The sequence below is a fragment of the Felis catus genome, chromosome C1 (genome assembly GCF_018350175.1).
Source record: "Felis catus isolate Fca126 chromosome C1, F.catus_Fca126_mat1.0, whole genome shotgun sequence".
Classification (NCBI taxonomy): Eukaryota; Metazoa; Chordata; class Mammalia; order Carnivora; family Felidae; genus Felis; species Felis catus.
The window spans coordinates 105,214,221-105,235,421 of NC_058375.1; the positions used below are offsets into that span (position 1 = coordinate 105,214,221).

General features: G+C 50.2%; 2 protein-coding genes across 17 annotated transcripts; both read left to right on the top strand.

Moving 5' to 3' along the window:
- TARS2 (threonyl-tRNA synthetase 2, mitochondrial) lies at positions 1-14,998 on the top strand. Of its 13 annotated transcripts, XM_019837784.3 has the most exons (19): positions 1-158; positions 467-663; positions 993-1,116; positions 2,513-2,637; positions 3,765-3,882; positions 4,255-4,319; positions 4,578-4,656; positions 5,790-5,936; positions 6,096-6,194; positions 6,517-6,546; positions 6,634-6,734; positions 7,218-7,380; positions 7,605-7,742; positions 7,912-7,989; positions 9,947-10,068; positions 10,273-10,374; positions 10,550-10,622; positions 11,210-11,324; positions 14,639-14,998. In XM_019837784.3, the coding sequence occupies exons 1-19, from the start codon at positions 93-95 to the stop codon at positions 14,785-14,787; spliced, it is 2,091 nt and encodes a 696-aa protein (XP_019693343.1). In that variant the 5' UTR covers positions 1-92; the 3' UTR covers positions 14,788-14,998. The 13 variants fall into 13 exon arrangements, 11 of the variants coding, with proteins under 11 accessions (XP_019693343.1, XP_019693341.1, XP_003990623.1 ...); XM_019837782.3 differs by having other exon boundaries at positions 6,517-6,734; XM_003990574.6 differs by having other exon boundaries at positions 6,517-6,734; positions 9,968-10,068.
- On the top strand, positions 14,825-21,191 carry ECM1 (extracellular matrix protein 1). 4 transcript variants are annotated; one of them, XM_045033471.1, is made up of 11 exons: positions 14,825-15,006; positions 16,914-16,976; positions 17,061-17,162; positions 17,341-17,421; positions 17,519-17,599; positions 17,900-17,956; positions 18,275-18,591; positions 18,872-19,246; positions 19,743-19,963; positions 20,130-20,217; positions 20,878-21,191. In XM_045033471.1, exons 3-11 carry the CDS (start codon positions 17,108-17,110, stop codon positions 21,106-21,108), a joined length of 1,506 nt encoding a protein of 501 aa, XP_044889406.1. In that variant the 5' UTR covers positions 14,825-15,006; positions 16,914-16,976; positions 17,061-17,107; the 3' UTR covers positions 21,109-21,191. The 4 variants fall into 4 exon arrangements, with proteins under 4 accessions (XP_044889406.1, XP_044889407.1, XP_006935150.2 ...); XM_006935088.5 differs by lacking the exon at positions 14,825-15,006 and adding an exon at positions 15,424-15,687; XM_045033472.1 differs by lacking the exons at positions 14,825-15,006; positions 18,872-19,246 and adding an exon at positions 15,423-15,687.
- Positions 21,192-21,201: the final 10 nt, after the last annotated feature.

Here is a 21,201-nt window from a genome sequence, read left to right on the forward strand (position 1 = left end):
CTTGGGCGTCATTGGGCCGGAAACCTATGAGAAATCCGGTGAAGGAGTCGAGGATAATTTGTTTAAGGATGTAGGTACGGGTTTGAAGGAGCATGGGCCTGTGTCAGAGGTGGCGGCGGCTCCGGCTGCCGGGCTTGCAAACCTGCCGGCTACACACGGTGCGTGAGGTACCCACCCAAAAGTTAAGAACCGCATCGGACCCAGGCCAGGCCCAAAGTGCAGGCTCCCAACCCCTGCCTTGAGCCCCTGAATTCGGCCCCGCTAAGCCGTTAGTTACAGCCATCTTTTCCCTAGAGTCGACCACCAGGAGAGGCTAGGGCTCCTAGTCTAGAGCCCTGTATCACCCAGCCCTCTTAAAGGCCTGGGTTTAGGATTAAGGCCACTTCGGTACCCTCACCTCCTACCAGCCTCAATCCCAGGAAGGAATGATGGGACCTGAGTTACCTCCTAACATCTTTCTCTCCAGGCAGCTGTGCCAGCCCCTCCACAGTGGTTGGCAGAGCGGCTCGGCCTTTTTGAGGAGCTATGGACTGCTCAAGTAAAGAAGTTAGCAAGCGTGGCACAGAAGGAGCACCGGACTATTAAGATATCACTTCCTGGAGGCCAGAGGGTGGATGCTGTGGCATGGAGCACAACCCCTTACCAGCTAGCCCAGCAGATCAGGTACCAGCCCATTTTGTACCTACCAGGATCATCCTTCTCCCTCTGTATTTCGCTGGACTCGAGCAGAGAATGAAAATTATGCCTGGTATCTATTCCATCTCTATCAAGATCGCCTTTTCATGAGAATTCATTTTCATCTGGGTTAGTTTCAGAGTCTCTACCCTTTATTATCCACTGGGAAAAGAAATGATAGGTTTTATTGCTCTGGTGACACCTTTCCCCATTTGCAAGCTTAGAACTATTGAGAGATTAGTCCCTGTCTTCCCCTGTGGACTGTGACCATGTCTTTTTCTTTGTCCTCACTTCCCCCCCCACTCCCAATTCCCAAGTTCAACATTGGCAGATACTGCAGTGGCTGCTCAAGTGAATGGAGAACTTTATGATCTGGAACGGCCTTTGGAGACAGATTCTGACCTCAGATTTCTGACATTCAGTTCTGCAGAGGGCAAGGCAGTAAGTTTCTTCCTTTTCAGGAATACAGTGACAACTAAACTAAGGGATTTTTAAGTGGGCATATTTCTAGTATTTCTTTTGCCTCAGTTTCTCCCTTTGCAGTTGGGAGGGAGACCTACCACAGACTGCTTGTCTTGACTAACCCTGGATAAGCTAGAAACTTAGGATGAAAATTTTCAACATAGGTCCATTAAGTAAACATCGTTTGCACTAGTAAAAAGGAAAGCTGAAAATAGAAGGGTAATATGCCAGTTCTGTCACTTCAACCCTAGAGACATACATCATAAGTCATCTGTAACATATATTTTTTTATAAATTTTTTTTAATGTTTGTTTACTTGTGAGAGAGACAGAGACAGAGGTGTGAGCGGGGGAGGGGCGACAGAGGTTCGAGAGAGAGGGAGGTTCGAAAGAGAGGGAGGCAAAGAATCTGAAGCAGGCTCCAGGCTCCGAGCTGTCAGCACAGAGCCTGAGAAGGGGCTCAAACCCACAGACTGTGAGATCATGATCTGAGTCAAAGTCGGACGCTTAACTGACTGAGCCACCCAGGCACCTCTATGGTATATATTTTTTAATTCTAACTTGGCTTCCACAACTGAGCACACAATTCCTCCTCCCTACTTTGTCTTCTTCATGTCAGCTTGGGTAATATAGACCTCATCTACTAGGATCCAGAAAAATGGAGTTTTATCATCTTCATCTAAATGGTGACCAAAGGGGCGCCTTGGTGGCTCAGTGGGTTGAGCGTCTAAGTCTTGGTTTCAGTTCAGGTCATGATCTCCTGGTTTGTGAGATTAACCCCTGTGTCCGGCCCTGCACGGACACCATGGAGCCTGCTTGGGATTCTCTGTCTCTCTCTCTGCTCTTTCCTACTAGCACACACACACACACTCTCTCTCAAAATAAATAAACAACAAATAAATAAATGGTGACCAAATCCTAGAGGAGGGGTTGCATCACACTAGATTCCTGGAATAGAGAAAAATAGAACTAAAAGATCAAATAGAGCCCTTAGGAACTATGGTCTTGAGAAGGTAGTTTACTCTGAAGCCCTAAAAGGGGATGTTATAGGAGCAGAAAAAGACGCCTAGGCCCTACTTCTATGCTGTAGGACCAGGAAGCACTGAGGAGTGGGAGTGGGGGTTACCCCTGTCTGTGCATGTTTCTACTAGCCTTTTGTTTTCAGTTTTTCCTCCTTTTTACTGTTTAGTTAGTATTCACCTCCAAGGTCAGATTCCCCATCTTGTGATAGTTATTTCTAGAAGAGCCATACTGGTTTCACGCCAGCTTCTCTGAGAAGAGTATCAGAGAGTGAGGGGTTAAAGAAGGAGGTTATGAAAAAAAATAAAATAAAAAAACAAAGGCGGTGGTTATGAACTCCTTTCTTGTGAACCCAGGTGTTCTGGCACTCCAGCACCCATGTCCTGGGAGCAGCAGCTGAACAGCTCCTTGGTGCTGTCCTCTGCCGAGGTCCAAGTACAGAATGTGGCTTCTACCATGATTTCTTCCTGGGAAAGGAGCGGTGAGTAGTGCAAGCAAAGAGGAGAATGATTCTGGAGTGGTTTCTTAGATATTTCACCATATTTTATTTCATTTGTCAGGTTTTTGGAATTTAATTGACAAAGTAATATATTAAAAGTGTACAACGTGAGGGGCACCTGGCTCAGTCAGAAGAGCGTGCGACTCTTCATCTCAGGGTCGTGAATTCAGGCCCCATGTTGGTTGTAGAGAATTACTTAAACTTTTTTTTTAATGTTTGTTTATTTTTGAGAGAGACAGAGACAGAGCATGAGTGGAGGAGGGGCAGAGAGAGAGGGAGACAGAATCTGAAACAGGTTCCAGGTTCCAAGCTTTCAGCACAGAGCCCGATGCAGGGCTCAAACCCACAGACCTCAAGATCGTGACCTGAGCTGAAGTTGGATGCATAACTGACTGAGCCACCCAGGCGCTCCTTAAATAAACTTTTAAAAATAAAAAAATAAAGTGAACAAGCTGATAATTTGATATTTATATTCATTGTGAAAGGATTCCCACGATTGAGTTAAATAGTACATTCATCACCTCTCTTCATGTGTGTGATTGCTTAAGGTTTACTCTTAGCAAATTTCATTCATACTGTATAGAATTATCAACTGTAGTCACTATGTTCTACATTATCTTCTCAAACCTAATTCATTTTATACTGAGTTTGTACCGTTTCACCCGAGTGGTTTCTGCATCCTCTTCTGGGGCGTCAGGGATGTTCAATTTGGAAGAGGAAGTTTAGAGAAGGGCCTCTCCAGGCCTTTGCTGTGACATTGGTGCCAATTTCTCCCCTAGTCCATGCTTTTCCTTTTCTGCCTAATTCTCATTGAAACTTCTCTAGTCTTTATGAATTCTTTGGCTTTTATTTTTTACTTCATCCTTCATTACTATTGCCTTAATTATGTCTGTCCATATTGTCTGCATCCGACCTTTAACATATAGAGCTTTTGCTTCCACTGTAAAATTTATACCTGATTTCCTATTTATGTTTTCTGTCAGTTTGTCTGCCTTTACCAATAATTCTAGATGTCTGTGGAGAGCAGGGTTTCACCCCCTAGCCAACAGGTGTGGCACCCAGGTGATGCTTCTTAAAGGATGAACGCCAACCAGTTCTCACCTTTCCAGGACAGTCCGGGGCTCAGAGCTGCCTGCTTTGGAGCGGATTTGCCAGGAACTTACAGCTGCTGCTCAACCCTTCCGGAGGCTAGAGGCTTCCCAGGATCAGCTTCGCCAGCTCTTCAAGGTGGGGTGGGGGTGCACACATTTAGGAGGACGATCCAAAAGCATGGGGGAAGGGGTGATTGTCTCCCAGGACCTCTTTTTTTTCTTCTTAACTTTTATTTTTTTAATGTTTATTTATTTTTGAGAGAGCGAGAGACAGAGCACAAGCAGAGAGAGGGGAGGGGCAGACAGAGAGAGGGAGACACAGAATCTGAAGCAGACTCCTGGCTCTGAGCTGTCAGCAGAGAGCCTGACGTGGGGCTCAAACTCTCGAACCGCAAGATCATGACCTGAGCTGAAGTTGGACACTCGACTGACTGAGCCACCCAGACACCCCTCTCCCAGAACATCTTTATGGGAATAGAGACTTATCCTCACTCTTCTCCCCCTCCAGGATAACCCCTTTAAGCTTCGCCTGATTGAGGAGAAAGTGACAGGTCCAACAGCAATAGTATATGGGTGAGCGTTGTCAAAACGGAGGGAAACGGGGAGGTATGTATACACAAAAGAAGGCCAGAAATGGGATGAGGGAAAGAAGGTAGAAGGTAGTCTGTTGTTCCAGAAAAAGAATGGGAACAAGAAGTTATTTTTATCTCCCATTGCTCTTGCTGTCTCTGTAGAACAGTTCTTACATTTTTTTTCTGTCTGCTAGAGGCCAGGAGAACACCGGAAGCTCAAGAATTTGGAGACCACTAAGTGTTCCCTCCTTTCCCCCAGGTGTGGCATGCTGGTAGACCTCTGCCGGGGCCCCCACCTTCGGCATACTGGACAAATTGGAGGACTGAAGCTGCTGACGGTCAGTTGTGAGGGCAAGGTTAGGTTAAGACTCCTGCTTTCACTGGGATGAGCAGGGGAGTAGGAAGATGCTCTCTCAGCCCCTTCTCTCCTCTTATAGCTAAGGAAGGAATCCAGTAGGAGGAAGATTTCTTAGTTCCTGCCTTCCACAAACTCCCAGTGTGATGGCAGCTGCTGGACATCCTGCCGGGGCTCAGAAGCCAATTCACAATCCGTAGTTGGACCTCAGTGCTAGGGAGGTGGAGAGGGAGTGTGAGAACAGTCTGGACAGGGTCACATAGGGGAGGCTGCTGTGGAGAGGGTGTGTAGAACCCCACTGGGGAGGTATAGGGAGAGTATTCTAAGTTTAAGGCATGACTTTTATGAAAATCCTGTGCCTGGGCCAGGTGAGTTATTTGTTTGGTGGAATGGCAGCAGGGAGCGAGGGGAGAGGCAGGAATGTGCAGCCAAAAGCCCTGGACTAAAAACCTCTCATCCGTGCTTAGTCCTGGCTCTGCCATAGGTAAAGTATGTGGCCTTGGGTAAATCTCCTTACCCATTTTCCCCATCTATAAAATAAGACTGTTGTTAATTCCTGTCCTACCAATAAATCCATGTCACAGAGACAAAGTCAATTAACACAGGTGAAAGTGGTATAAAACGCTGGCTGTTTCTTGTTAAATTGTTTGAGGAAAGAGTAGGCAGAAGCATTTGAATTTCATGTGCCCAGGAATAGGGCATAGTGGAGATTGATAAGCAGGTAGATAGAAACAAGAACAACAACAACAACTGACATTTGACCAGAGCTGAAGGTTACTCCCATGAGTAGTCATTGATTAGAGGTGGGGAAGGAGGGCTCTAAGTACAGAGAGAATGTACTGGTGGGAGAATGGGGAGAAAAAGAGGTGGCAGGATAAGGTTAGGCTTGAACAGGATACAAGTGGGAATTAAGCATCCAGTGTGTCTAAGGCTGTAAACATGGCAGGGGTTCTGAGGGGTATCACGCTGGTGGAGGCAGTGGAAAATGGAGTGAGTGCTGAGACGGGACACTTGTGGTGCGTGTCGTGTGCTCAGAATCAGACGAGCATCAGCGAAGGAGAGCTTGGGTGCCCGCAGTCCCTCATCTTCCCTTTGACTCCCTCTGTTTTCCCATAGAACTCGTCATCCCTGTGGAGGTCTTCAGGTGCCCCAGAGCCACTGCAGCGAGTGTCAGGGATCTCCTTCCCCACAATGGAGGAGTTGAGAGCCTGGGAAGAAGGGAGGGAGGAAGCGGAGTTACGGGACCACCGGCGCATTGGGAAGGTACAGAGATTGGAGAAGGAGAGGGTGCGTGAAGGAACCCAATTATGAAGCTGGGAGCAGATTCTGAATCCAGCAGATTGAGCAGCTCCATCAGTTATTTCTTCTGGGTTCCAAAGTCCTTGCTTCTCTCTCCAAGTGACATTGCCATTCCTGACTCAGGCACAGGAGCTCTTCTTCTTCCATGAACTGAGCCCCGGGAGCTGTTTCTTCCTGCCTCGAGGGACAAGGGTGTATAATGCACTGGTGGCTTTCATCAGGGTAAGGGGGCCTCCAGTCCAGAGGAGGGACGACCAGAGAGGAAATCGGGACCCAGAAGCCAAGTGTTAGAAGAGCGGGATTAGAAGCACGAACATAAACATTACAAGGTGCTGGTGGCCTTTAACAAGGTCCTAGGAATGTGTGGTCCACAGAGTGGGGAGCGTAGAGAGGGAACACGGTACTTAATAGGTTGTAGCCGAGATCAGCCTGACCTGAGGTCCCCGGAGGATCACACACCTGCCTCTCCCCCACTCTGCCTTCCATATTTGTGCCGTCCTCCCCCAGTCACTCTGCCTTCCATATCCTGTGCCCTCCTCTCCAGGCCGAGTACACCCGCCGTGGTTTTTCTGAGGTGAAAACCCCCATACTGTTTTCTACGAAGCTCTGGGAGGTGTCAGGACACTGGGAGCATTATCAGGAGGATATGTTTGCCCTGCAGCCCCCAGACTCTGACAGGCTCTCCAGCTCCCTGAGTGACCACGCTACTAGCCATCCTGCAGACACACTCGCCCTGAAGCCCATGAACTGCCCTGCACACTGGTGAGCTAGGAGCCAAGAGGCCTGGGTCCTCCCAGGGCTGGGGGTAGGCAACCAGGTTGCTGAATATGAAGTAATAGCGCCTTGGCAGAGCACTAGGACACCTGATTCGAGTCTTAAATCTGCACTCCAGATAACCTTGTGAATTTGGGAAAACCATTGTGTCTCTCTGAGCCTTAGTCTCCTTGTATAACATCAGGGGTTTGGAGTTGCTGTCCAAAGTTCCTCTTTCACCTCAGTGCCTGTCACACAATAGGGGCACAGTAAATGAAGTCTGCTGCTATTGTTCTGAGAAATGCACTTTGAACCAGGAAGGGCTCAAACTGTGCTGAGTGGGATGGACAGGACTTGGGGGGAGGACATGCCCAGGCTGGGGAGAGGGCGTGCTGATGACGCAGAGAAAGTAAGCAAGCACACTGGGCAGAGATGCAGTCTGTGGGGGCTGCTTTTCCCTGTGGCCCTGACCCTTCCTCATCCCCATCTCAGCCTGATGTTCGCTCACCGGCCCAGATCCTGGCGAGAGCTTCCCCTGCGCCTGGCGGACTTCGGGGCCCTGCACCGGGCCGAGGCCTCTGGCAGTCTGGGGGGACTGACCCGGCTGCGGTGCTTCCAGCAGGATGACGCTCACATCTTCTGTGCACCGGATCAGGTGGCCCTTCCCCAGCTCCACCAAAGCATTTCTAAACCGCCTTCCATTCTCCATTTGAACTGCCAACACTCCTGCTCCCTGTCTCCCTCTTTATATACTACAACTCAGTTATATGATAGCCCCAGCTTTCCTCTATGTTTTTGCCCTGTGTTTCCCCCAAAACTCCCATCACTCCAGAACTCTAGGTTGCACACAACTCACTCACCCTTATTTTCTGTCCCCAGCTTGAAACAGAGATACAAGGCTGTCTTGATTTCCTCCGCTCTGTCTACACTGTCCTTGGCTTCTCCTTCCGCCTGGCTCTGTCCACCCGGCCATCTAGCTTCCTGGGCGAGCCTTGCCTTTGGGACCAGGCTGAGCAGGTGAGGAGGCAGATAAACCACTCTCTGTTGGCAGAAGAGGGGAATTGGGGTCCTCAATAGAGGCAATAGAGGCATATGCCAAGCAGGTCATTTGTTGGGGGACTGGAGGGGTCTGTTGTTTATAAAGTCTAAAATGATACATTCTTCTCTCGTCTCATTCCCTTTAAAGGTCCTTCAACGGGCCCTGGAAGAATTTGGAGAACCCTGGGAACTCAACCCTGGAGATGGTGCCTTCTATGGGCCTAAAGTAAGTTGGGGATCCTCCTAAGAGTTGTATTTATTCATTTTTTGTTTTGTTTTATTAGGTATTTAATAGACACAAAGGAATATTTTTTAACTTGTATAGGATAGAAAGAAGAGCAATATATTTCCTGGCCCCGTGGAGCTTATGGTCCTGTGAGGCGTGTGGGAGGCAAATAGGCATTTCAGGGCCACTGAACCCACGCTCGCAGGTACCAAGGGAGCATATCATTCAGGAGGGAGGGTCAGGAAAGGCTTCCTGCAGGATTCTCTTTCTTTACCTTTTTTTTTTTTTTTTTTTTTGAGAGAGAGAGGGTGTAAGTGAACGAGGGGCAAAGATCGAGAGAGAGAGAGAGAGAGGGAGGGAGGGAGGGAGAATCCCGTGAGGGGAAGAGAGAGAAGCAGGGCTTACCCAGGGCTCATGTTTTCCCTGAAGTGGGGCTCGGGCTCCCCCGATGTAGGACTCGAACTCATCAACTGTGAGATGATGACCCGAGCTGAAGTTGGATGCTTAAAGACTGAGCTCCCCAGGTGCCCCTGCAGAATTCTCTTTCTAACCTTAAAGGTCATTGTTGGCCAAGGAAAGAGGGGTTCCAGGTGGGAACAGTGCAGGCAGAAGGTGGAGGCAGGGTAAACAGGGCAAGTTGGAAGAAGTAAAACAAGTCAGGGGGAAAAAAGGACTGGAAAGTGTCTACTGGATTCCATGAAAAGGCTGTTAGATGTTGAAGCACCATTTCTGGTACAGAGGCTGGGGTGGGAGTCAGAGGTAAATGAATGAACATAACTCTTTTGAGAATTTTGGCTCTTAAAAAGCAAAGGAGAGTAGCAAGAGGGGCCTGGATAGTCAAAAGAGATTTTGATGAAGAGAGAAATTCAAGAATGTTTAGCTCTGATAAAAGAGAACGTGTTTGAGTCAGGGAAAAATTGAAGTTGTAGAAGGGGTTTCAGTGGAGGGAAGTTCTTGGGGAGGTTTGAGGGGTGGGATTGAGAGCCCACAAGAGACCACCTCTGCCATTGTTCTGGAGGCAGGAAGAAAGGCTGTAGGCATATGCAAGGAAGTCTATAAGTGTGGTGACAGGAAGTTGAGACACTTTTCATCTCATGGTGTCATTATCTGATTTCCCCATAAAATGTGAAACAGGATCATTTGCTGAGATGGGAGTAGGGAAGAGGGGAGTTGTTAGTGGGGGCAGTGAAGATAGGAAGAGAGAGGAGAAAGCTTGAAGTCCTTGAGGGGAACAGGACACAAAACTGATTAGGGCAGCAGGGGATTGCCGACAGCAGTCAGGGTCCACTTGAGGTTCAGAACAGGGATTTGCATGGCGGCATCAATCCCCGTTTATGTATCTGTTGTGGTATGGGAGATGCTGGGCAGCTCTGAGCAGTTCTGTTGCAGGGGCAAGGAGGTGGGGGGCAGGAGTGCCACCAGGTTGAGGATTTGCCATGGGGATGTGACAGAAGAACAGTGATAGAGGGGAACCTGGGAAAGTGGTTCCAGCCGCATGGGGAAAGAAAGAAAGGTGGATGGAGCCTGTGAATGGGAAGGAAATAGAGGAATTAAGCAACCTGGAAATTAAAGAGCCATTTGTAGGAATAATTGTCAGAGCCAGAAAACCAAGAGACAGTAATCAGAGCAAGGTGTGTGATGGACTGTTCCAGAGGTGTAGCCATTCTGGGCGATGACAAGATGAAGGCTGTATCCATAGGGTGGGTGCAGGTGAACATCCCGGAAATGACGAACTCAAGGAATTCAGAGGCCAGGGTGTGGGTGGGTCATTTGTGTCAAAGTCCCCTAAGGTCATAATATCATTATCAGGTAGAAAGAGCTACTGCTGGGGTGTCCAGTGAGTGAAGTAAGAGTACAACAGAGCTGGGTGAGGAGTCTCTCAGAACAGCCTGGCACGTAGGCAGGTGGAAGGTGGGTGGTGCGGACAGTAGAGGGTACTGCTTCTGGTTGCTTTTAGGCCTCCGTCTCTCTCCTCCAGATTGACGTGCACCTCCGCGATGCCCTGGGCCGGCCCCATCAGTGTGGGACAATCCAACTTGACTTCCAGCTGCCCCTGAGATTTGACCTCCAGTACAAGGGGTACAGAACTGTGCTCATCCCCTTTTCCCTTGGCTGCTAGTGGAGTAGATGGAGAACAGCATCTCCTTCTATCTTTGTCCCTAACATGAAACTCAAATCCTCTACACCTTCACCAGAGCTGAATATTGCTTAAAAACCAGAAGGTAATCTTGTGTGCATATCTTGTGACACTTCCTCTATTCCCTCCTCCTTTTTCCCTCCAAGGCAGGCGGGGGCCCCAGAGCGTCCAGTCGTCATTCACCGAGCAGTGCTAGGTTCTGTGGAAAGGATGTTGGGAGTGCTAGCGGAAAGCTGTGGTGGAAAATGGTGAGAACTCTGGCCCCAGATTTCTGTTCTGGTCCTCAGACCAGATGGTACATGCCCCAGATCCTGGTGCCCTTAGACTCACTCTTCTCTTTTCCTCTCGAATCTGCTCTCTGCAGCCGTATTTGTAGTCGAGCTAGAGTAAAGAGTTTGCCTTCCTCTCTTCTCTCTCAACCAGGCCACTGTGGCTGTCCCCGTTCCAGGTGGTGGTCATCCCTGTGGGAACTGAGCAAGAGGAATATGCCAGGGAGGTGAGGAGAAACGGGGGGTGCATGCACAGGGGCTAACGCAGGACTACGGCGAGTCCGGGGCTGAACAGTGGGTAGGAAGAAGTCACACAGCACAGTAGAAGGGGAATAGCACTTGGAGCCACAGGACTGGGCTCGAATGGGTGCTGACATATATGCTGGATATTCCACATCTGAGAAATGACACTAGTTCCTTGCCTCGTGTGTGAAAATTAAACAAATTCACAGATGTTAAATGCTGACAATGGAGCACTTGGTACAAAAGAGGCTTAAGTAAATGTCAGCTGCATGTTTCCTTTCTAGAGGAAGGGTGTGGACAGTACAGAGTCAAGTAGCTGGTTGGGTAGAGCCGGGCTAGAGCAGGCAAAGCAGGCAGAGTCCGGGAATTGGTGGCAGGTGCAGCTTCAGTAGGAAGCAGACAAACTATGAGGGACTGGGGAGGGGCCTCGGTGTAGAGATGAATGAGGAGGGGTTGTCCACAAGAACCAGAGAGCCTTGAGGCAGAGGACAGAAGACAGCATGGGGAAGATTGGTATCAGGCTACTCTAGCCCCTGAGCCTTCAATTCCCGTCCTCAAACCCCTGCCCCAGGCGCAGCGGAGGCTGCAGGCTGCAGGGCTGGTCTGCGACCTGGATGCCGACTCGGGGCTGACGCTCAGCCGGAGAGTCCGCCGGGCTCAGCTCGCCCACTACAATTTTCAGTTTGGTAAGTGACCAGCAGCACAGGCCCTCCGAGCCCCATGCTCCCCCACCAGCCTTCTACACTGTTCTTTCCTATTGGATTTGCGTTAACTAGGGCTCAGTCCCTGAGCGAGACTTTCAGGGAGCCAGGATTCAGAACACCTGAGCTGTTTGGGCCCTCAGTTCCTTCACCCCCTGACAACCAGTTCTCATCCTCAGAAGAACTTTCTTTTTCTTTTTAAAAAAATTTTTTAAATGTTTATTTCCGAAGGAGAGAGAGAGAGAGAGACAGAGCATGAGCAGGGGAGGGGCAGAAAGAGAGGGAGACACAGAATCCAAAACAGGCTTCAGGCTCTGGGGCGCCTGGGTGGCGCAGTCGGTTGAGCGTCCGACTTCAGCCAGGTCACGATCTCGCGGTCCGTGAGTTCGAGCCCCGCGTCGGGCTCTGGGCTGGTGGCCCAGAGCCTGGAGCCTGTTTCTGATTCTGTGTCTCCCTCTCTCTCTGCCCCTCCCCCGTTCATGCTCTGTCTCTCTCTGTCCCAAAAATAAATTAAAAAAACAAAAAAACAAAAACAAAAAAACAGGCTTCAGGCTCTGAGCTGTCAGCCTAGAGCCCAATGTGGGGCTCGAACCCACAAACCATGAGATCATGACCTGAGCCAAAGTCGGACGCTTAACTGGATGAGCCACCCAGGCTTCCCATTTCTTCTTTTCTTTCTACCACTAATTTATTCTTTGAATTTGTGCAAGTCATAGAAGATCACATCATAAGCATGAAAAGCACTTTCTTACCTAGTGCAGAATAATATTCTCAACAAAACAAAAAAAGTACAAAATCACAGACGTGAGAAAACATTCGATGAGATTTGGGTTATTGCAACATATGTTAGAAAGTGAATACCTTCAAGAGTAAGGCTAAGGTTTTTGTGTAGCTAGCCAAAGTGTTTGAATTTTACCTGTTGGGCCCGTATTTTCAGACATCGCTGCTAAAGTTCCCCCTTAAGACTGAACTGAGATCATGTGAACTACATTCACCCTGGGGAAATTGCCCAAGGTTCAGAGTATTGTGATGCAAAGATAGCATTTCTTTTCAGACTCACGTTTTATTCTTAAATTTTTGTATATTTTGTCACTCCTGATTATATACATAGCAACTTTAATATTCTTTATTTTTTTAATTAAATTAAAAATTTGTCTTAATTGAAGTATAGTTGACACACAATGTGTCTATACATTACTCAGTGCTCATCACAATAAATGTAGCTACCATCTGTCACCATACAATGTTATTAAAATATTATTGACTATATTCTCTATGCTGTACTTTTCATCCCTATGACTCACTTGTTTTATAATTGCAAGTTTGTACCTCTAGTCCCCTTCACCTGTGCCTTCCATCCCCCCAACCTGTCCACCCTAGCAGCCACCACTTTTTTGTTCTCTGTATTTATGAGATTGTTTCTTTTGGGGATGTGCATGTGTGTGTTCATTCTTTTGTTTTTTAGATTCCATATATATGGGGCACCTGGCTGACTCATTTGGTAAAGCATGTGACTCTTGATCTCGGGGTCATGAGTTCAAGCCCCATGTTGGGTATAGAGATTACTTTTTTAAAAAAGTGAAATCATGGTATTTGTCTTTCTCTGACTGACTTCACTTAGCGTAGTACCTTCTGGGTCCACCCATGTCGTCACACATACAAAATCTCACTCTTTTTCAGGCTGAGTAATATTCCAGTATACGTGTGTGTGTGTGTGTGTGTGTGTGTGTGTGTGTGTACACCCTGTGTATTTATCCATGTATCTGTCAGTGGACACTTGGGTTGTTTCCATGTCTTGGCTACTGTAAATAATGCTGCAGTAAACATAGGGGTGCATAAATCTTTTTGAATTAATGTTTTCTTTTGGGGGGGTAAATACCATGCAGTGGAATTACTAGATCATTATGTTATTTCTATTTTTAATCTTTATTGAGGACCCTCCATACTGTTTTCTACACTGGCTGCACCAGCTTACATTCCCACCAACAGTGCGTGAGGGTCCCTTTTTGTCCACATCCTTGCCAACACTTGTTATTTCTTGTCTTTTTGGTGCTAACCATTCTTCCTGGTATGAAAAGATTTCTCATTGTGGTTTTGATTTGCATTTCCCTGATGTTTAGTGTTGTGAAGCATCTTTTTATGTACCTGTTGGCCATATATGTCTTATTTGGAAAATGTCCATTTAGGCCCTCTGCACATTTTCAAATATGATGATTTGGGGTTTTTTGGAGTTGAGTTGTATGAGTTCTTTGTATATTTGGGGGGGGGTGTTTTGTTTGTTTAAGTTTATTTTGAGAGGGAGAGAAAGCAGGGGAGGGACAGAGAGAGAGAGAGAATCCCAAGCAGGCTCCACACTGCCAGCATAGAGCCTGATGCGGGGCTCGAACCCACAAACCATGAGATCATGACCTGAGCCAAAATCAAGAATCAGATGCCCAACCAGCTGAGCCACCCAGGTGGCTTATCATTTGCAGATATATTCTTCAGTTCAGTAGGTTACCTTTTCATTGTGTTGATAGTTTCCTTTGCTATGCAAAAGCTTTTAGTTTGATGTGGTCCCAGTAGTTTATTTTTGCTTTTGTTTCCCTTGCCTGGGGAGACATACCCAGAATAAAGTTGCTTAGGCTGATGCCAAGATATTATTACCTCTATGTTTTCTTCTAGGAGTTTTATGGTTTCAAGAAAACAGTTTTCTTCTGACCTCCATCCTAGCTGTTGGTGTCTGTTAGGTTAATTAACCAAAGGAGCATCAGAGAGAAAGGGACAGGAAGGATTAATCAGGGGTTAATTAGTTAGCTTTGTTTATTAAGACCTAGTTGGAATTAGCCCTGAGGGATGATAAGGAGCAGAAACTCCTTTGCCAGATTACTTGATCCTCTCATTTTACACTCCCACTTGCCCATGAGCTCTTAGAGCAAGTTACCCCATGACCCCACGGGCTTGCGTGTGTTTCTTATACCCCTGCCACCCTCCCCTCTTTCTAATGCCCACACACACAGAGTTTCTCTCTGGGTCTGCTTCTTGGTCTGTTTGTCTTTTTCTGTGGCTGACCCTACTGTCTCTGACCCCTAGGCTCGGGACTGGAAGTGATAAGGCATGTGGAGAATGTCTGGAGCATTTCCTTATCCGTCAGGATGATCAGGAAACTGGAAAGCAAGAGGCAGCTAAATATACCCTTTTCTTGAACCTTATCTGGCCTCTGCTCTCACCCTTCCTAAAGATTTAGGTCTCTTGAATTTTTGTATATCCCATGTAGAAAAATGTGCCCTGACGGTCTCAAACCTCCCCTCTTCCTGCAGTGGTTGGCCAGAAAGAGCAGAGTAAGAGAACAGTGAACATTCGGACTCGAGACAACTGCCAGCTTGGGGAGCGGGACTTGACTGAGGCCGTGCAGCGGCTGCTGGAGCTCCAGAACACCAGGGTCCCAAACGCTGAGCAAGTGTTCTGAGCTTTCGTACAGTTGCGGCAGAGACTCGCGGGAGCTGCCAGCCTCCCTTCAGGTGGAAGAGCCCGAACTGACCGCCAGAATCCGGAGGCCCCCAGGCCCCTCAGAACAAGTGTGGAGGCATGAGCTTGCTCTCCTGGAAAGAGACTTGATCTGGGGGAAGCTGTAGCTGTTTGGATGTGAGAGGAGTGAAGCAATAAAGAATAAACTTGAAGCTTCCGGGTATGTGTCTTCATCTCTGATTCCTGAGTAGGCATAAAAGGGAGTTTGACCCTGTCTCCATCTCTTTCATCCTGGGGTGCTGGGGAAGCAGAAAGAGGGCGACCCTGGCCTCCCCCTGGGAGGGGCGCTCCTGGGGTAGCTGTTCTGTCCCCTACCCAGGATTCCTTAGAGCCCGGTTTCCCCAGCCCTGTTCAGCAGGTGTACTGCTCCACAGTAGGCAGCATGCAGACAGAGGACTTGAACCGAAAAGGCAGGTCTCAACATCTCTTACTACATGAGTCTCAGAATCCATTTCTCTGGGGATCATAAGAATGCTCTCCTCCCCTCACCCGAGTTCTCCTCAGTCCTCTCAGAAGGCTTCAGGGTGAATTTGGGAGGAGTGGCTGCCAGGCCAGAGGAGGAGCAGCCGGGACTGAGTCATGGCAGGAAATAGGAGGGAGGGAGTGATCCCCAGATAGCTGAATAAAAGGAGAAGGAGCCAGCCCCAAGGTTCACAACAGCGGTAACAGCAACCGGAGAAGCAGGCTCCCAGCAGCCCAGCCCTTCAGATCCAGATCTACCCGAGACGACCCACCTCCTGGGTGCCACTGACCAGTCCTTGCCCCAGGATGGGGACCATGCACAGAGCAGCCTTGGTCTTGGCCTGTCTGGCTGTTGCTTCTGTAGCCTCCTCTGAGGGAGGTGAGTTGGGGTTGGAGGCAGCATTGGGCAGAGGCCCTGGCCAGTGTGGGCCTGGTGCCTGGGTCCAGCCATCCTCTGAATGGCTCATCACCAGAAGGGTGATTGTCCACTTGGCCTTGGTCCAAGGTGGGCCTGGGTACTGGAGCCGAGGCTTTAACCAGGGAGGGGAGCAGGTGCACAGAGGGAGAGTTTCCTAGAGCTTGCTGCCAGAAGACATAAAACTGGAATAAAATGGACAATTCAGTGGGTGGCTAGACTCCCAGAGTGAGGGGATCTGCCTCAGTAAGATGTATATGTGGGGCCTGTCAGGCAGGGGAGAGAGAAAGAATGGGGCCCCCTGGCTACTCAAAACTGATTTGCTGACCCAGAGAGCCTGGACTGCTTCCCTGCCTGGTTAGGAGAGGAGTGGAGAGGGTGTCCGTCCACAGGGGACCAGACACACTCTATCTAGCACACACATAATCTGCTGGATGCTGGACAAAGTGCTAGCAAGGGAAACTGTTGAGTGCCACAGATCTGGTCTGTATCTGGAAGGCCCGTCTGTTCCTCCCAGGTGCTAGTCTTTGGTGACTGCACATCAGCTATAGGCGATACCTTTCCCTGCAGCTGTGGGGCAGTTTGCCTCAGGGGTTTTGAATCATCCCAGTCCCCAGGTCCTAAACTGATACCTAAGCTAAGGAGGATCTGGGACCAGCTGAAGGAGAAGCACTTAAACTTCAGTGTGGGCTTCTTATGAGAAGGCCCACAGATGTTTAAAGGGCCTAGAGGAGGTAAACAGATGAGACCCCAACTAGTTCAAAGTTGGGACTTGCTCCTGTAGAAAACTAGAGAAGCATCAGAGCTGAGAGGCTGAGAGGAGGAGAACTCAGGAGACCTGAGGAAGAGACACTGACAGATTAGGGTTTCCACCACCCCATTCCTCCCACCCCAGCCCCATGTCACATTCCCTTCAAGCCTGGACTCAGGAAACCCAAGGCTTTGAGCCTGGTGGAGGTGAGGCTGTCAGAATATCATGGCTTTCTCAGAACCCAATCAGTCACACCTAGGTGGGTTTGGGGAGGGGGTGTGTGGATTGATTAGGGGACATGGGACAGGAGCAGTACGGAAAGGCTTCTGGTGTCTTGGTCATCTTGCCTACACCCTTGATGTCTACTGTCCCTGCATCTTGCGCTTGGGGCCAAGAAAGGGCTCCTCAGATCCACCCTGACTCCCCCCTCTTCTTTCAGACTTCAAGGCTCAAGGGCAGAGGGAGCTGGGGCCAGAACCCCTCACCTATCACATTCAAGAAGGTGAGAGTTTGGGTGAGCAGCATAGGATTGGGGGGGGGGGAGGGAAGGAGAAACTGTCCACTCTATCTCCCCTCTTACCTCTAGTTGGCTATGCAGCACCCCCCTCCCCACCCCAGACCCGAGCCCTCCCCATGGATCACCCTGACACCCCTCAGCCTGGCTTTCACTTTGAGGGACAGAGTGAAGGTAAGTCCACCATGCACCCTTCTCAGTTATCCACTCCCCCCACCCCCCACCCCCCCGCCCCAGGTTGCTGGTTGGGCTTACTTCCCGTTCTTCAGATGGGGAGGGGTGAGGAGGCCCTGCCCATTCCTCGCTCTGGTTACAAGGGGGGGGGGTCACTCACACACTCCTCCTTCTGTAGTACAGCCCCCTCCCGCTCAGGAAGCCAACCCTGCCCAAGAGGAGGAGCTGCCCCCTCCCCAACTCCCCATGGGAAAGAAAGGTGAGTGCTTGCCCATCCCCCTCCTCCCCCTGCCACTACAATCGTGCTGCCATCAGTCTGACCCTTGCTTCTTTGTGCCCTCACTCCTGTCTTGCAGTGGAGTCCCCTCTCCCTCAGGAAGCCATCCCCCTCCAAGAAGAGCTGCCCCCTCACCAGGCCCCTGTTGAACAGAAGGAAAGTAAGTGACTGCCTCTCCTCTTCACCCTCCCCACTGATGCGCGTGCGCTTTGGGGGCTCTGCCACTCACTCGCTGTATAACCTTGGGTAAGTTATCTCCCCAAGCCTTAGTTTCCTCATCTGGGAAAATGGGGAAACAAGACCTCTTTTATAAAGTTATGAGATTAAGTGGCATAAAAGGCGCATTTTGTTTTCTCTTGTGTCTGTACTGACTTCCTCTTTATGAGTGGCAACTGGCCACGTCCCCCTCTTCTAGTCCATCCCAACATGGCTTCTGTTTACACATCTGCTTCCACCCTAGTAGACCCACCTTTCCCACATCAGGAGGAAATGACCTTCCCATCTAAGCAGAGAGAGGGTGAGTGACAGCTCTGGTCTGTCCGTGCCCCTGATTTAGTGCTCAGGGCCCTGGGGTGGGAAGCCTGAAGCTTGGGAGGCAGCACAGGGGAGCAGGTCTGACTTGTGGGGACTGTAAGAGTGACACCTTTCATGCCCCACTTCTCTTCCCTTTCCATCAGCCATTCTGAAGGTAAAAGCCACAAGTTTATGTCTGTCTCTTTCCCCCTGTATCCTCCCAACCCTTTCTCCTCAACCCCAAGTTCTTTCAGTCCTCCCAGCTCATCCAGACTTTCTCTATTCCTCTACTCGTTCTCCTTCCCTGTTTTCCCCATTCTAGAAAAGCCTTTCATGGAACATAGCCCCCCAGAGCCTGAGTCTTGGAATCCAGCCCTGCACTGCCAACAGGGCCGGTCCCCAGGGGGCTGGGGCCACCGGCTGGACGGCTTCCCCCCTGGGCGACCTTCTCCAGACAATCTGGACCAGATCTGCCTTCCTACTCGCCAGCATGTGATGTACGGCCCTTGGAACCTACCACATTCTGGCTACTCCCACCTTACTCGCCAGGGTGAGACCCTCAATTTAGTGGAGACTGGATATTCCCGCTGCTGCCGCTGTCACAGCCATGCACACCGCTTGGACTGTGCAAAACTTGTGGTAGGTGTTGGGCTCTTGGTGCTGGGACTTGTCCTTTAACCTCCAGACAGTGTGTGTGTATGTGTGTGTGTGTGAAGGACTAGAGGCCTCGGCCTTGGCACGTAGGAACCCCAGGTCCCTTTTGTTGGCCCTACCATGGGCCTCCTTAGTGTGCTGGAAGGGCAGAGAACAGCCTCTGCTTCTTTCTTATCTACCTGCCCAGGGTCCTTTTCTGGAGCCTGGGAGGAGGACAGGAATGTGGACAATGGGCTGCTGGGCTGATCCATCCCTCTTGCTCTAGTGGGAGAACGCAATGATCCGATTCTGTGAGGCCGAGTTCTCGGTCAAGACCCGACCCCACTGGTGCTGCAACCGGCAGGGGGAGGCTCGATTCTCCTGCTTCCAGGAGGAAGCTCCCCGGCCGCACTACCAGCTCCGGGCCTGCCCCAGCCACCAGCCTGGTATTTCCTCGGGCCCCGAGATGCCTTTCCCCCCTGGGGTACCCACTCTGGACAACATCAAGAACATCTGCCACCTAAGACGATTCCGTTCTGTGCCACGCAACCTCCCAGCTACTGACCCCATCCAAAGACAGATGCAGGCATTGATCCGGCTAGAGGGGGAGTTCCAGCGCTGCTGCCGGCAGGGGAACAACCACACCTGTATGTGGAAGGCTGTAAGTGGGCGTCCCAGCCCCCCAAGAGCCTGTCTGCCTGCCCACCCATCTCCGACCTCTGATCCTGCCGGTCCATCCATCCGTGTACCTCCCCACTGTGAGCTCGTCTGCCCGTTCGTCTGCTTGCAAGTGTCCATCCATCCACTGTCTTCGTCATCTGCATCTGTTCATCCTAAGCCTTCATCCTGCACTCCTGGCCTCGTCCACCCGCGATCCCACACATGCACCCGTGTGCCATCCATCCGTCCAGCTCTGGCCTCACCTGACCCCCTCGTCTACCACTCCAGCTCATCTCCCGTGGCCCGTGCCAAGCCTCATTTGTGCTTCCATCCCTTCCTCCTTCCCAACACCATACATCCATGCCCTCTGGTTCTTTGTCCTTCCCTTTCAGCACCTATAGCTGGGAGTCCCTCATCTCATAGTGTAGGGCAGTAGAGGGTCAGAAGAGAAGGGGCTGAGTGTCCAGACTTCTGACTTCCCTCTCTCTGGCCCACAGTGGGAGGATGCCCTTGATGGATACTGTTATCGGGAACAGTCTGTAAAGACCCACCACCACTCGTGTTGCCACTATCCTCCTAGCCCTGCCCGTGATGAGTGCTTTGCCCATCGGGCTCCCTACCCCAACTATGACCGAGACATCTTGACCCTTGACCTCAGCCGAGTTACCCCCAACCTCATGGGCCATCTCTGTGGAAACGGAAGAGTTCTCACCAAGCAGTGAGTCTTGCCCGGTTCTTCCCTCTCTTCCCTTCCCCCAAACCTTCCTTCTGGGGCATCCTCTGGGGGCACTCTTGGTAAGAGCAAAACCATGGTCTCCAAGCACCATTTTGGTGCCTAGGGATGCATAAAGACCCTGACCCTTGCCTCTTTCCCACCAACATAGTAAACAGATTCCTGGGCTAATCCGGAACATGACTGCCCACTGCTGTGACCTGCCATTTCCAGAACAGGCCTGCTGTGCTGAGGAGGAGGTGAGTGAGGGCAGCAGGGGGGTCATAGTCTCCAAAGGAAAGCAGGGGAGGGGAGACAGAGGGCTAGCACTGCAGGCCACCCCTTCTCTTTAGTACCTCACACCCCCCGCCCACAGAAATAGAGGACTAGTGGGGAAGATCTTTTTCTTGGTTCCAGAAGTCTTCATTCTTTTGTTTTTTTTTTTAATGTTCATTTATGGTTGAGAGAGAGAGAGAGAATGAGCAGGGGAGGGGCAGAGAGTGAGGGAGACACAGAATCTGAAGCAGGCTCCAGGCTCCGAGCTATCAGCCCAGAGCCTGACGTGGGACTCGAACTCACGAACCGTGAGATCATGACCTGAGCTGAAGTTGGATGCTTAACCCACTGAGCCACCTAGGCACCCCCCAGAAGTCTTCATTCTGACCTGATCTGCTCCCTACCTCTAAGTTCTTATTATGCCTTCTCTGGGCCCCAAGCTTTAGGCATTTCCAGATGTGCACATATGTCTGTCACAAGGAATCTAGGTGTGCAAGGCAGCCTTGCACCCTCTCTGGCCCCAGGAAGGGATCCAGGGAGACAAGCCGAGAGCAAGGGGACTTTGAACACCCAAGTATTGATGCTTGACCTCCATCCAACACCTCCTTCCCCATCATCTCTGCTTTACTTTTCTCCTTTATCAGAAATCAGCCTTCATTGAGGACCTGTGTGGCCCCCGACGTAACTTCTGGCGAGACTCTGCTTTCTGCTGTAACCTGAGTCCTGGAGATGACCAGACCAACTGCTTCAACACTTACTATCTGAGGAATGTGGCTCTAGTGGCTGGAGACACTGGGGATGCCAAGGGCCAGGGGGAGCAAGGCCAACGCAGGGAAGAAATATCAGCCCCACCCCCTGAGCCCAAGGAAGAGTGAGTCACCCAGAGCCTCAGAGGATCAGATTGGGGGAACCCCACCCTCCTTGAACATTCATTACAGTAAACACCTCTTGGATTTGCCATCCTCATT